Here is a 13,024-nt window from a genome sequence, read left to right as displayed (position 1 = left end):
CAGCGGGCAGAAGACCAGCTGGGTTACAGAGTAGACGTTCCCCAGCAAAGTCAGTGGGAGGCAGCAGTGGGGGCCCTGGGCCACCAGGCAGTGCCTGAATGGAGGCCCCAAAGCCTCCAGATCCTGCATAGGCAACCCCTCCTCCCATGTAGAGGACAGGAGGCGGGGTCAGAGCTGGGCAGGAATTTTATTGAAAGTTCACAGATACAAGAGCTCTGAGCAGGGTCACAGCTTGAAGGAGGCGGGGTCGGGGAGGATGGAGTGAGTCCTCAGATGCTGGCAGCCACCCCCCCCCCCATCCTGGGAGGCTCCCACAGAAGCCCTTCTTGCTGGGTGTCAGGTCTGAGGGGCCCCAGGAGCCCGGGAGGGGGCACAGGCGGGCAGGGAGGGCAGCCACTGGGAGCCAAGGTGCAGCAGCACAGGAGGAAACCACGGGCCCAAGAAACAGGCGGAGAGCCAGGAGGCAAAAGCTCGCTGCCCGCTGACTGTACGAAGCTTCTGATGGCCCTGCTGCCGGGTTCACAGCTTCAGGGGGGGCCCCAGGGCAGACGCCCTGCTCTGCCCCGACCACTCAGCATCCAGCATCGCGCCCATCACGAACGCGACCACGTCTCAGGGCTCCGTCTCCAGGCGGGCGGCCTCAGTAGTCGGTGAGCGGGTACCGCAGGAAGATGAAGACCAGGATGATGCAGGAGGCCGCCAGGGCCGAGCTGGTGATGTTGAACAGCCGGGCCGTCTTCGCGTCTTCCACCGCGCCATTCAGGTCGTTGAGAAGCTTCTTGTCCCGAACCTGAAGCCAGAGGGAGGAGGTGAGACCAGCAGCCAGACCAGGGGGCCAGACCCGGGGGTGGGCGGGCGCGGCGGGAGGGCGCGCGGGCGCGGAGCCCGGCGGCTCCTGGTTCCGGAGCTGCGGAGGAAGCGCACGCGCACGTGTCGGGGGCGGGGCCGGGGCGCCGCGCGAAACTCACTCGCAAGCAGCGCACGAAGCGAATAACGTGTAGTCAGTTATAGAGGGAGCGAAGGAAAAGGCGAGTGCGGGCCACCGCCAGCACTGGGACGTCGGGACTGAAAAAGAGCTCATGTTCCCAAAGGGGCGGCGGAGGGATGAGCCAGGGGTTTGGGAGCAGGACACACGCTACTGTATACAAGACAGATGACCAATGGAGACCGGCTGCAGAGCACAGGGAACCGGATTCAGTATCTGGTAATAACCTCTCATGGAAAAGAACCTGCAAAAGAATATATATACACACGCACATATATGCGTCTTTTATATTTAACTGGATCACTATGCTGTACACCTGAAACTAACACAACACTGTAAATCAACTATACTTCAATTTAAAAAAAAAAAACCCAAAACACTGGGACAGCTATGTGAAGGATATGCAGGAATTCTGTGTTTCTTTTTTTCTTTTGGGGGGGCAACTTTTCTGTAAATCTAAAAATATTTAAAATAAAACAGATTGTTAACCATACTGGATTATATACTTGAAAATTGCTAAGAGAGTAGATCTTCAGTGTTCTTACCACCACCACCACCACCACCACCACCAAAAAAAAAAAAAAAAAAGCTAACTACGTGAGGTGGTGGAGATGTTAACCAGCCCCACTGTGGAAATCATCTCACAATATAAGCATGGATCAGATCACCACGTTGTCGACCTGAAGCTTGTACAATTCTGCCTGTCAATTAGATCTCAATAATGCTGGACACATAAGTAACTATAATAAAAGAGGAAGCTGGCCTCAGAGGGAGTGATATGACTGGACGATGGGGCAGCACAAGTGTGTCCTAATCTGACTGGTCTCACCTAATTTAAAATTAACTGGGATTCCCTGAGAATATGCACTATTCATAGCCAGCAGGCAGCTCCAGGGTGTCTGAGCAGAGATGCTAAGGTGCCGGGAGTGGGCTGGAGCCCAGTAAGTCCAGGGAGCCCATGGACAGTGGTGGACCCATTTCCAAGGTCCTCTGGCTGTGAAGAGATGTCCTTGGGGAGCGTGTCTCCCTCGTCCAGGATGGGTCTGAGGAGTTCCCCCCACTCCACACCCTCTCCTTCCACGAAGCCCAAAGAAGTGTGGGCCTGGGCTTGCTGCAAACAGAAAGCAAAGCCTGCGAGGCCGGAGGAAGAGGGGAGGGAGGGAGAGAGATGAGAGAGGCAGGGAGAGAAAGTCTTTGCAGCAGCAGATTGGTGGATGGATGAATGGACAGAAGGCAGGGGTGCAGGTGGACGGGAGGGCAGATGGGTAGCTAACGTGGTGGGGACACAGCTGGGCAGGAGGGAGTGTGGCTGGGTGGCTGGATTTCCTAGAGGTGGGTGGATGGAGGAGGTGGGACAATGGAGGGAACAGACAGAGGAGAGGGAAAAGAAGACGGTGAATGTCCAGTGGTGGACAGAGCGGGTGAGGAAGGGGAGGAGGCAATGGAGCTGATGGAGCAGGAAGACAAGTTGGAGGGGTTGGGGGAGGGAGGGGAAGGCTGGGTGACTTCACGTGGATGGCACAGAACCGAGGTGGGGTAGGGAAGGAAGCAGGTGCTGAGGGGCCAGGGAAGGGAAGGAGAGAAGGAGAAAGTCTACATCCGTGTGGAATTTTTATTCCAGTGATTCTGGAGAGAACCCACATCACTGAATTTTGTTTTCCTTTATGAGAACGCGGTGTCTCACCCACTTACGCAGGTCTTATCTGATGTCTTCATTAGACTAAAATGTTACAGTTCTCTCCAGAAAGAGCTATTATATCTTTTGTTAGATTTAGTGTTTGTCTGTTTATTTCGGCTGTCATCACACCGTAAGAGATGTCTGGAATCCTGCCAGCTGGGTTTTGCTGGTGTGCAATAATGCAGCAGATTGGTTTTGTACCCAGCTAAACTATCGTATTCACTCATTGCGATAACTGGCCAAGTTTTCTGTGTAATAAATCATAGCTACCTTAAATAGCAGTTCCATTTCTTCCTGTAAGTCCTTATCCTAGGCTCTATGGAACAGTGATTAAGAGTACAGACGCCAGAGGGGAGGGAGTAGCTCAGTGGTAGAGCACCTGCTGAGCATGCATGAGGTCCTGGGTTCAATCCCCAGTCCCTCCACTAAAAATAAATAAATAAATAAATCTAATTACCTCCCCACCAAAAAAAAAAAAAAAAAGAAAAAATCCAAACCAAAACAAAGCAAAGAGTACAGATGCCAGAGAGTCACTGCCTGGATCTGAATCTCAGTTTTTCCCATCACCAGCTGCATAATCTTAGCAAGAATTCTCATCCGTAACACCTACTGTGAAGGTCACAATAGCACCTACTGATCAGGTTGCTGAAAGGGAGTAACGAGTCGGTGGACAGAAAGCCTGAGCACACATAGTGTCTGGTCCAAAGCAAGCTCTTCTATCACGAGGCAAGACTCGCAGAACCATGCTGAATGGCAAGGGTCATAGCGGGGAGCCTCCTCTCCATCTTCATCTCAAAGCTCACTGCTCAGAATGACGTTCATCATGTTGTTAGAGGTGTATCAGTGTGTTCGTAAAAACCACCACGAGACAAATATATTTCTTCTCTAATTCATTAAGTAGTAAATTATATTCATTGATTATTTTTCATTTTAAACAACACTAAATTTTAAAAATAAGCCCTTGATCATGACTTCTTTGTTGGATACTTGGAATGAGGAAAAGAATGATAGAGCTGGATGTTTCAGGTGGATGGATGAGTGGTGGGAAGGAAGATGGGTTACTGAATGGATGGGGAATGGTGGCTGGTTGTAAAGGTGTCTAGGAAGAGGAGGACTGAAGAGGTGCCTTGATGTTGGGAAGGTGGATGGATGACAAGGAGGGAGATACGGAGTGTACGCTGGATGTGCGGGACAGACAGGGAAATGGACACAGGAATGGATGCTGGGTGGGAGGGAGAGCTGGATGGATAGGTGAGTGTTTCCTGAAAGGGTAGAGCTGGTACATAGGTGGATATGTGAAAGCTCAGTGGGTGGGATGAGCTAGTACATGAACACCTGAGAATGGATGCCGAACGGATGGAACAGGTGGCCGGATGGACACATAAATGTATGCCAGGTGGGGCAGGTAGATAGTGGATATATGAAATTAAGTTGTGTGGTTGGAACAGGGAACAGATACCTGGGTACATACAGGAATGTGTGCTGGATGGGGGAGCAGGCAGGTAGAGGAACCCATGAATACATCCTGGATAATCTGGACAGGTGGGTGGATGGAGGCGTGAGCGCGCGCTGGATGGGTAGGACAGGAGGGTACGTGGATTTAGAAATAAATGCTGAATTGTTGGGAGAGGCAGATAGATGGACGTGTGCTGGGTTGGCGGGAAAGATGCATATGTGGACAAGAAATGTGTGTCAAGTGGATGGAGCAGGTGGATAGACGGATATATGAATTGTGTTGGGGGAGTCGATGGGCAGATAAATGGAAAAGAGGGAGGGCTGTTGGATAGGTTATAGACTAATGCATGCAGATGGATAGCTTCATTAACTCAGTCAGTGTGTGCTCAGTGCCTGCTCTGTGTAACTGTGGGTCTAGGTCCCAAGCGTAGGGCAGGGAATGAAACAGTGTCCCCTGTCCTCATGGAGCTCACGTTCTAGGGAGAGGACACGGAAGGTAAACACGATAAATAGGTAAAATACATGATGTGTTAAATGTCCAAAAAGAAAACTGAAGGGAACAGGCAGCAGAGAGAATTGTGGGAGGTGCAGTTCCAGCTGGGTGCTCGGGAAGGCAGGCATGGAGTGGGGACATTTGAGTAAAGTCTAGAAAAGTGTGACAGACTCATATGTTTGCCTGCAGCGAACACATGTCTCAGAGCACAGAGCTCTGAGGCGGGAGTGTGCCTGGGTTCCGAGGAATAACCAGGACCAGTGTGCGGGGAGCGGAACCCCAAAGCGGGGGAGTAAGGCTTAAGGGCAGAGAGCAAACTGAAGCAGCAGATTGTGGAGGGCTTTGTGGAGCTTTTTAGCAGAAAACATGACATGCTCTGGCACATTTTAACGTGGTAATTCTGGATGCTGGGTGAAAAACAGACTTACGGGGCAGAGGCTGGACGAAAGCTGAGACAAGCCTAATAATAGCCCAGGTGAGTGATCAGGGTGGTCGTACGGCTGAGAGCAATGAAGGTGCTAAGAGCTGATCTTTTTAAAAAAATCTATTTTGAAGATAGAGTTGACGGTATTTGCGAGGCTCAGACATGGAGTGCGATACACACACACACACACGAACCGGAATGGAATTTGAGACAATTTCAAGGCTTTTTGGTTTGACCTGCTGAAGTAAAGGAGCCGTGGAAGACCCCAGGAGGGGGCATTTGTGCAAGCTTCGCTGGCTTGATTTCTGACACGTTAACCCATATTGATGAAGGATGTACAGCTAGATGGATAAATGAATAAACTGAGAAAGATGAACAGAAAGTGCTGGAAAATGGCCACTTTGAGGTCAGTACGGCCCCAGTTTATGAGGAGGAACACGAGGCACAGTCACCAGCCCCTCACCACACCTGCTCCCCGCCTCCTGCCCCCGCCCCACCCTGGGTCAAGCACAGGCTCTCTCCCCTGGACCCCGGCACTGGGACCTCCCTCCTCTCTGCCTCTGGGCTTCTCTCGTGCCCTCCCTCCACACTGGCGGCAGACTTTCCAGCTCTGATCACCTTTCCCTTCCATGTCCCCCACACCCCTCGTGTGGAATTCCAAGTCCTTGAGCGCGTGGCCTCAGTGTGCCTTTCCAGGACTACCTTCTTCTGCGCCCCACCAATGATGGGGGCTTACTGCTCCCTGCGATGCCCCACCCTCGTCTGTTAGCTTATGGTTTTTTTCTCCATCGGGAACACCCGTCCCCTCAGCCATCCTTCAAGGCCCAGAGAAAAAGCTGCCTCCTCCGGGAAGTGGCCGTGCCTGAGCCCAGCCTCACCCCCAGCTGGGAGTGAAGCCTCCGAAACGTTTGCTGCTTATTCACCTTCCCCCGCATCCTCGGTCCCTCCGCCCAGTCATCCAGCATCCTCTGACCCCGACCTTGGTCGGCCTGCGTCGGGTCTGGGTGGGCAGCGGGCTGTTGTGGGCAGGGCAGGGGGCTCTCTGGTTGGGAGGGAGAGTCGGCCTGAGGGAGGCGGCAGGAGGGGACCCGGGTCTCACAAGAGTCTCAGGCTGAGGGAGCAGCGCAGTGACTCAGAACGGCGGGGGCGGAGCGTTTGGTGAGCCTAGGAAGATGGCCAGAAACGGGTCCCGCAGGGCCTTGAATGCCAGCATGAGGAGTCAGGACTTCTCCCGGCCAAGCATGGGGAGCCGCGGTCCTGTGAGCTGCTTGTGCCGCAGGCGTGAATGGGGAATTGTGTCTGCGCCTCCCCAGGCCGTCTGCGTGGTGCGGACTCAGCCAGCATCGGATGCCTGGCCTGTGGGGGCCGAGCGGGCGGGCAGGCAGACAGGGTGGGCAGGGACACAGGGCTCCCTTCATATGCCCTGAATGCCAGCCTCTGCCCTGCTCACGGGTGTGCTCACTTGAATGTCGTTTTGTTTTGATGTGTTTTGTGAACGGATGGGGGAACGGGCTCAGTGAAGCGAAGCGGCTCACTGCTCTTAAGGGACCATGCTGGGAACTGAGCCACGGCCTTCTGACCCCACGGCCGTCAGGTGCCCTTGGAAGTGCCCAGGACTGGCTGCAGACCATGTAGGGTGCAGCAGGCCAGGAGACGTGCAGCTGGATGGACAGATGGGACAAATTCCCAGGCGCAGGAGCCCGTGCCAGCCAGTCTGTCCTCCCTGCTGCCCAGGACGGAGACAGCTCACCCTGCACACCCCTCCCAGGGAAGCGCCAAGCTTTCCTGCCCTCGAACACCCTGCTCCCAGGAGGGACACAGGGCGCAACCCAGGCTGGAGGCACAGTGAGTCCCAGCCTGCCCCTCAGAAGCACCAACTCCCACCCCCTGGGCCCAGCATGAGTTCTGCACCACTCAGAAATCTGTGACCTACCTACAGCCCACGGCAGATGGGCCCGCCCTGTGCCAGCTGGCTGCCGCCACGAGAATCCACGCAGCCCCACCTGACCCACGGCCACAGGCCACTGGCTGAGCAAGGCAAGTGGGCACGGGGGAGGCAGAGCCCTGCCAGCTGCCCGGTGACTGGGCCCTCTGCTCCGCCGGAGCCCGGGGGAGCCAGAGCTGAGGTTGGCCTGGGGGCTTCACCCCCCAACTCCCGGGACCCCTTCCCTTTGCTGTCTCCACAGCCCACAGGCACATGCACTCACACACAGACAAATGCACATGCAGGCATTCACACCTACACATACAGTTACACACACATCTGTATGTGCACACACAGTGCACGCACATATTTAAATTTCATACATGCACACTCCCAGTTGTATGCAGGTGCACACACAATTACACATACATCCACCCTCACACACACTCACACACGGTTACAAACACACTTACGCCTACACACCTCATGCGTGCACCTACACACGTGCGTGCTCACACCTTATGCACACACTCGTGCACTCTGCACGCTCACACATGTACCCCCACACACGCACACACACTCCACCCAGGCCCCGTGTGGTGGAGCCTGGGGCTGGGCGCACAGGCCTGAAGACGCTGGTGAGTGGCGGTGGGTGAGGGTGAGTCAGGAGGACGGGAAGCCAGGGGCCGGAGTGTGTGATGCCGGGCCAGGGGAGGGGGGGACTCAGTGCTTGAAGGTGCTCAGAGGCAGTGCTGTCCCAGCGGCCTACTCCCGGCCCAGCCCCTCCTCCCCCTCCAGCCCCTGTTTCTCCCCCACCCCGCTGGGCAGCTGCAGTCAGTGAGATGCAGTCAGTGAGATGCGCCTGGCCTTGGACAGTCAAATCTGGGCTCAGGAAAAGTGATGAGCTGGCAAGATGTGAGCCAGGCCCTTCCGGGTGATGGACAGGGAGTGGGGGGCGGTGTCCAAGTCCACCCCCTCTTCCTGCCGATGGGCCCCAGCAGCCCAGGGCTCTTTGGTCCTTACACATCCGCAGGGATCTCCCAACCCCAAGGGTGAGCCCATCACAGCTTCCCTCCTTGAATCTCAGTCCAACTCTCTCCACTCGGCCCTCGGGGGGATGGAGTCCTGTCTGCCTGGCACTCTGCTCTGCTCCCAGCTGGAACTCTCACAGCAGCGAGGGGCTTCTGGGAGGTGCACCCACTCAGGGCATGGGGCAGGGGTGTATGGGACCTGGCTCCCGGGATGGATGGTCTACCAACTGCGTGTGATGGAGCAGGCAGAGCATCGGTCTGCCATGGCCTCTCTCTGAGTACCTGTTTGGCACCAGGTGCCCTGAGAGGGGCTTGGACAAGAAGGCCTCCAGCAGTGACATCGCCCCTCCTATCAACAGGGGAAGGATTCCAAGGCCTCTTCCTCCTGGTGCTGGCTTTATACCGTAAGCTCAGGGACAGCTTGGCCCAGACCTAATTCCCATGTCCGCCGCCCAGAGGACAGGACACTGGGTCCCACGTCCCCATCCCATTGACTAAACTGGCTGTGCAGAGACCTTGACCCTGAGGACCCCAAATCCTGCCAAGCCACCCTGGAAGGTTCCCCAGCTCAGGACAGGGACGGACAGGCCCTCCCTGACAGCCTCAAGCTGGGTGACATCCCTCTTGCTGGGTCCCCCACCATCCTTCTATTCCTCAGCCCCTCCCTCCTCGGCACCTGCTGCACCGGGATTTCTCTGAGAGGGAGGGGGCAGAGTGACTCTGCTCCTCCTGCCCCGCCCCCTGCTTCTCAAGCCCCGCCCCCGCCCCGCCCGCCCCGCCCACTCACTTTGAGGGAGTAGGCCAGGGCGATGAAGCCAAGGCAGCAGAAGTTGAGGTAGACAAAGTTGAAGATGGACCAGAGGTAGTAGTCGTTCACCTCGGTGGTGTCGGGGTAGACCTCGATGACAGTCGTGGGGTTCGTCATGGTCTTCTTCTCTGCCAGGTGCTTGCAGGCCTGGGGAGCGCCGGCGGCCCGCACGCTGTCTGTCTTGCTGTTCTTGGACTCCATGGGGAAGAGAGTGGGCGCCATGGGGGGCGAGGCCGAGGGCTCGGGGGCCGGGGCCGCTGGAGCCTGCAGAGCGGGGGGCTTGGACACGCAGGCGAAGCAGCCCTTGGGCGAACCTGCCGGGGGCCTGGGGATCCAGAAGGCCCCGTCCAGGGGCACTCGGGCTTCCTGGGTGCCGTCCGTGGTGCTGGCTGGGGATCCCAGCGGGGCTGGGTACTGGCCGGGGCCCTGGGCCTGGAGGGAGAGGGTGAGGAAGAATGAGCTAGGTCCTGCGCCGCCTCCAGCGTCCAACCTGGCACCCTGTAGCATCTCCCTTGCGGCCCCATCGACAGCCCCAAAGGACATGGAAACCCCTGCCGAGGCAGCCAGCTGCCTGCCGCCACCTGCCCCCCCCCCCCCACCGCTCTAGCCACCAATGATGCCAAAGCCCTCGCAGCAGCCTTGGCAGGGACTTGGGGGCTTTTCGTCACTTTTCCATCTGTGCACAAACACTCACCCACTGACACGCAACAGCAACACCCCCACGTTCCCCACGGCACCCCGACTGGCGCGCTCGTGGAATAAAGGGAGCAACCGGCGCCCCAGACACCGGCACACACGGGGCACGCAGACCCCCAGTGACACGGCCCCGTCACTATTTGGCAGAAGGAGCAGAGCTCTCTGGAGCACCTGCACGCTGGCACCCGCCAACACATCCGCCGCAAACGCCAGCACCATCGCCCGGCTCTCCAGACCCCGGCACACGCTGTGCGCTCAGAGCTGCCGCCCGGTAAACAGCTCCGCACTGTGACACGCACACGGCAACACAGGCTCGGACGCGATCGCGGGAGAATGAACGCGGCGGCTGCTGGGGCTCCGAACTCGCGCACCATCGCCCCTGCCCCCAACCCGAGCCCCAAGCGGTGCCCGGACCCCAGGCGCGCGCGACCGCAGCAAGCTACCCGCCTGGTGCCACAAACACGCACAATGACTCTCTGCGAAACAAGCACTTGTCCAAAGAGGCCCCGAGGCGCCCGCGCCTGGCGCCGCCCCGGGGGTCGGCCGCCGAGGCCCCGCGGCCCCCAGCCGGCCCGGGTCTGCCGCAGCCGCCCGGACGGCGCGCCCTCACCTACTGGAGACTCCTCGGCGGGCGGGCCCGACCCTGCGCCGCGGTCCGCGCGTCCTTCGGCCGTCCCGCGGGTGGCTGGCTGTCCCGCCGCTCCGCGTCCCGGCGGCCCGACCTCGGCGTGGGGAGCGCGCGGGGTGGCGGGCGGGGAGGGGCGCGGGGCTGGCGGCGCTCCCTCCGCAGCGCCAGGCCGGCCGCGCGGCTGCAGCCCAAGCCTGACTCACGGCGGCGGCGGCGGCGGCGGCGGGCGCAGCCACCTCCCCGCCTCCTCCCGCCGGCAGGGTGGGGGCCGCGGGCGCCGGCCGGAAGCGGCGACCCTCGGGGGGTGGGGTGCAGGGCCGGCCGGGCAGGGGTTCCCTTCCAGCGCCAGACCTCAGGGCTCGCGCCACCCGAGTCTCCCCGGACCCCACCCCACCCCAGTCCCTGCCCACTTCCTCTGGCTGAGCCCCCAGCCCCTGTCGGAGCCCGTTCCTTCGCTGAGCCCTCCCATCCGTCTCCCCGGGACTGAGAGCCCCTACCTCCTTCTGTGCTCCTCTCAGCTCCACCCTGGCTCCCAGATGGCGTCAGAGCCCCCTCCCCTCCAGTGCTGCCCCTTCCCCGCCTGTGGAATATCACATCCCCAAGGGATCCGTCCGCATCTAGGACCCTGCCCCTCCCCACCACATCCCAGGCCCGGCAGGTGGGTGGCCGAGCCGCACCAAGCCCTGCAGCCCCAGAGCCCAGGTGCCTCCAGCCTGTCCCCCTCACCCTAGCCGGCCCTCCTGCGGAGCCGAGCCCCTCCCTGCCCTCCTGGCCCTGCACTACCCGCGCCCCCCAACCAAGCCCCCTCCAGGGCCCTTGTCCTTCTTGAGTCTCTGGCCCCTCCCAGTCCCCAAGCCCCCAGTTACAGGGTGCACCTCACCAAGCCCCTTTCCTCCGAGGGCCCAGCTCTGCACCATCCTGTCCCTGACCGGAGCCTCAGACCCCAGGGCACCTCACAGCTTCAACATTCTGAGTAAGTCCAGGCCTTCATCGAGCCCTGGTGGCCCCCACTCGGCCCCGTCCTTCCAGAGCCCACCCCCCTTTGGCATTCCCGTCCCCTCCTTTTCCCAAATCTGAACCCCACACACCCAGCCCAGAGCCCCCGAGCCCCACCCTCCATAACCTGGCTCCCTCACCAAGTCCAGTCTTGGAGACCATGAACTCTCAGCTGTTGGAAGCCGCTGCCCCTGGGGCCAGGTGTCCCCTCCAAGCCCCTGTGACACCCATCTCCTTGCAGCTCAGGCCACTTGCCTGCCCTGGCCTTTCTGCAAGCCTGGCCGCCCTACCCTGTGGGTGCCTCTGTCCCCAGGTCTCTTCCCCTCCCAGCCGGCGTCTTCCCCACCATGCCTTCACCGTCTCTCTGACACTTGCCCCCAGCTAGCTTCCCCTTCCTGCAGATGTCCCCATGATACCCTCCACCACGGAGAAACCCTAGCCCTCTCGGCCTCCTCCTCAGCCCCCACCTCACTGTGCAGCGGCCCCTTGCTAAGCTGGGTCCTCTTCACCAATCTGCCAGCCCCACAAGAGTCCAGACCCACCAGAGCCCCCCTCCCCCCAGCTGCCTCCTGTGTGGCAGCCTGGTTCCTCCCTCCCTCCCTTGAGCCCTGCGTCCTCCCCATAGGCTCTGCTCTGAGACCTGCCTCCCATGAAACCCCTTTCTGCTCTCTCTCAACCTGCCTCCCTTCTCTCCCTGACCCTCTCCTGCGAGCCTGGGCCCTTGTCCCGGACCCCCTCTCCTCGTTCATGCCTGCCTGTGCCAGGTCCTGTCCAGTCCCCTTCTCTCCCAAACCTCTGTGCGCTCTGAGCCTGAGCCCTTCTCGCCAGGCATTCTTGTACCTGGACAGGCCCCACCCCCTCACCAGGCCCTTCACCTTCCCAGCCCACCGCTCTCTCCTTCCCTTCTCGGACCCTGGCACGGCCTCATTCAGGGCTTGTCAGGAACCGGCAGCACCTGAGTTGGCTTTAAAGCTGTTGAGAAAACCCTCTTCCGGTGGGAGGGGTTCCCAAGCACAAGCCCCGCCCCCACCCTGACGACGCCCTCGGCGGGGCCCGGGCCCGGGCCCAGGCTCACAGGTGTGGGGCCGGGCGTGGGCGGGGACTGTGGGGAAGCGGGGCGCAGTTCTCCCTCACCCAACCCCCTCTGCCCCCTCCCCAGGAACCTGGCCTGGGGGCACCTGGACCCCATCCTTGGGCTGAGCCTGGCCTAAGCAGCCCTCTCAGAGGACACCTGGGCTCCTTGGAGTCTGAGCTGGTCTCCCCGGGGCCAGGCTCCCAGGCTGCTCCCAGGCCACGGGCTCTGTTGGGGGCTGCACTGCACCGACAGGCTGCAGGGGACCAGAGGGCTGGTCTGTGCCAAGCCCAGCGGGTCCCCAGGCCGCAGGAAGGTCCCTGGGCCCACAGGGACCTGCTCCCGGCTGCTGGGTGGGGTCGAGCTGCCTCTCTCTAGGGCCCCAGGAGCCCACGGTTAGGAGGCGTATTAGCCACCTCTGGTCTCCACCCTAAGCTGGGGAGGAGCAGGGATTCAGGCCAGCTGCTCAGAGCTCAGCCCGAGACCAGGTGTCCTCACCCGGGCGCACGACTGGCGCAGAGCACCCCGAGCTGGCCGGAGGACAGTCAGCGCTGGAGCGGCTGGATGCCAAGCGCTGTGCGGGGCTCCTCATCCTGTCAGGCCCGCAGCGGGTAGTGCCCTGTTGTCACCCACCTTCCAAAGACAGGGGCTTCAGGCTCAGGTTGGGTCACAGGAGCTGGACCTGAGCCCAGAGTCTGACTCCAGGGCCTGAGGGATCCCCACCAGCTGGATAGAGCCCCCTGCGGGCAGCCCAGGGCCGCACTGGCCCAGCAGAGGGTGGGAGCACCAGGGCCCTGCCGGCTACGCTAACCAGCACGGCATCCAGGGGTCTGG

The 13,024-nt window shown here is 60.0% G+C and overlaps 1 protein-coding gene across 2 annotated transcripts; it reads right to left on the bottom strand.

The window, feature by feature from the left end:
* Positions 1-168: 168 nt before the first annotated feature.
* IFITM10 (interferon induced transmembrane protein 10) lies at positions 169-12,075 on the bottom strand. Of its 2 annotated transcripts, none has more exons than XM_032490258.1 (3): positions 11,994-12,075; positions 8,778-9,230; positions 169-790 (listed from the first exon to the last, which is right to left on the bottom strand). In XM_032490258.1, exons 2-3 carry the CDS (start codon positions 9,018-9,020, stop codon positions 641-643), a joined length of 393 nt encoding a protein of 130 aa, XP_032346149.1. In that variant the 5' UTR covers positions 9,021-9,230; positions 11,994-12,075; the 3' UTR covers positions 169-640. The 2 variants fall into 2 exon arrangements, with proteins under 2 accessions (XP_032346149.1, XP_032346148.1); XM_032490257.1 differs by lacking the exon at positions 11,994-12,075 and adding an exon at positions 10,105-10,902.
* Positions 12,076-13,024: the final 949 nt, after the last annotated feature.

The sequence above is a fragment of the Camelus ferus genome, chromosome 10 (genome assembly GCF_009834535.1).
Source record: "Camelus ferus isolate YT-003-E chromosome 10, BCGSAC_Cfer_1.0, whole genome shotgun sequence".
NCBI classification, from domain to species: domain Eukaryota; kingdom Metazoa; phylum Chordata; class Mammalia; order Artiodactyla; family Camelidae; genus Camelus; species Camelus ferus.
This window is presented reverse-complemented; position numbering and strand designations above follow the sequence as displayed.

Bases quoted from the DNA above. Each gene is read 5' to 3' on its own strand.
- IFITM10 (XM_032490258.1), bottom strand. From the start codon at position 9,020: ATGGCGCCCACTCTCTTCCCCATGGAGTCCAAGAACAGCAAGACAGAC. The intron at 791-8,777 runs GTGAGTGGGCGG...CTCTGGCTTCAG, and splicing joins CCCTGGCCTACTCCCTCAAA to GTTCGGGACAAGAAGCTTCT.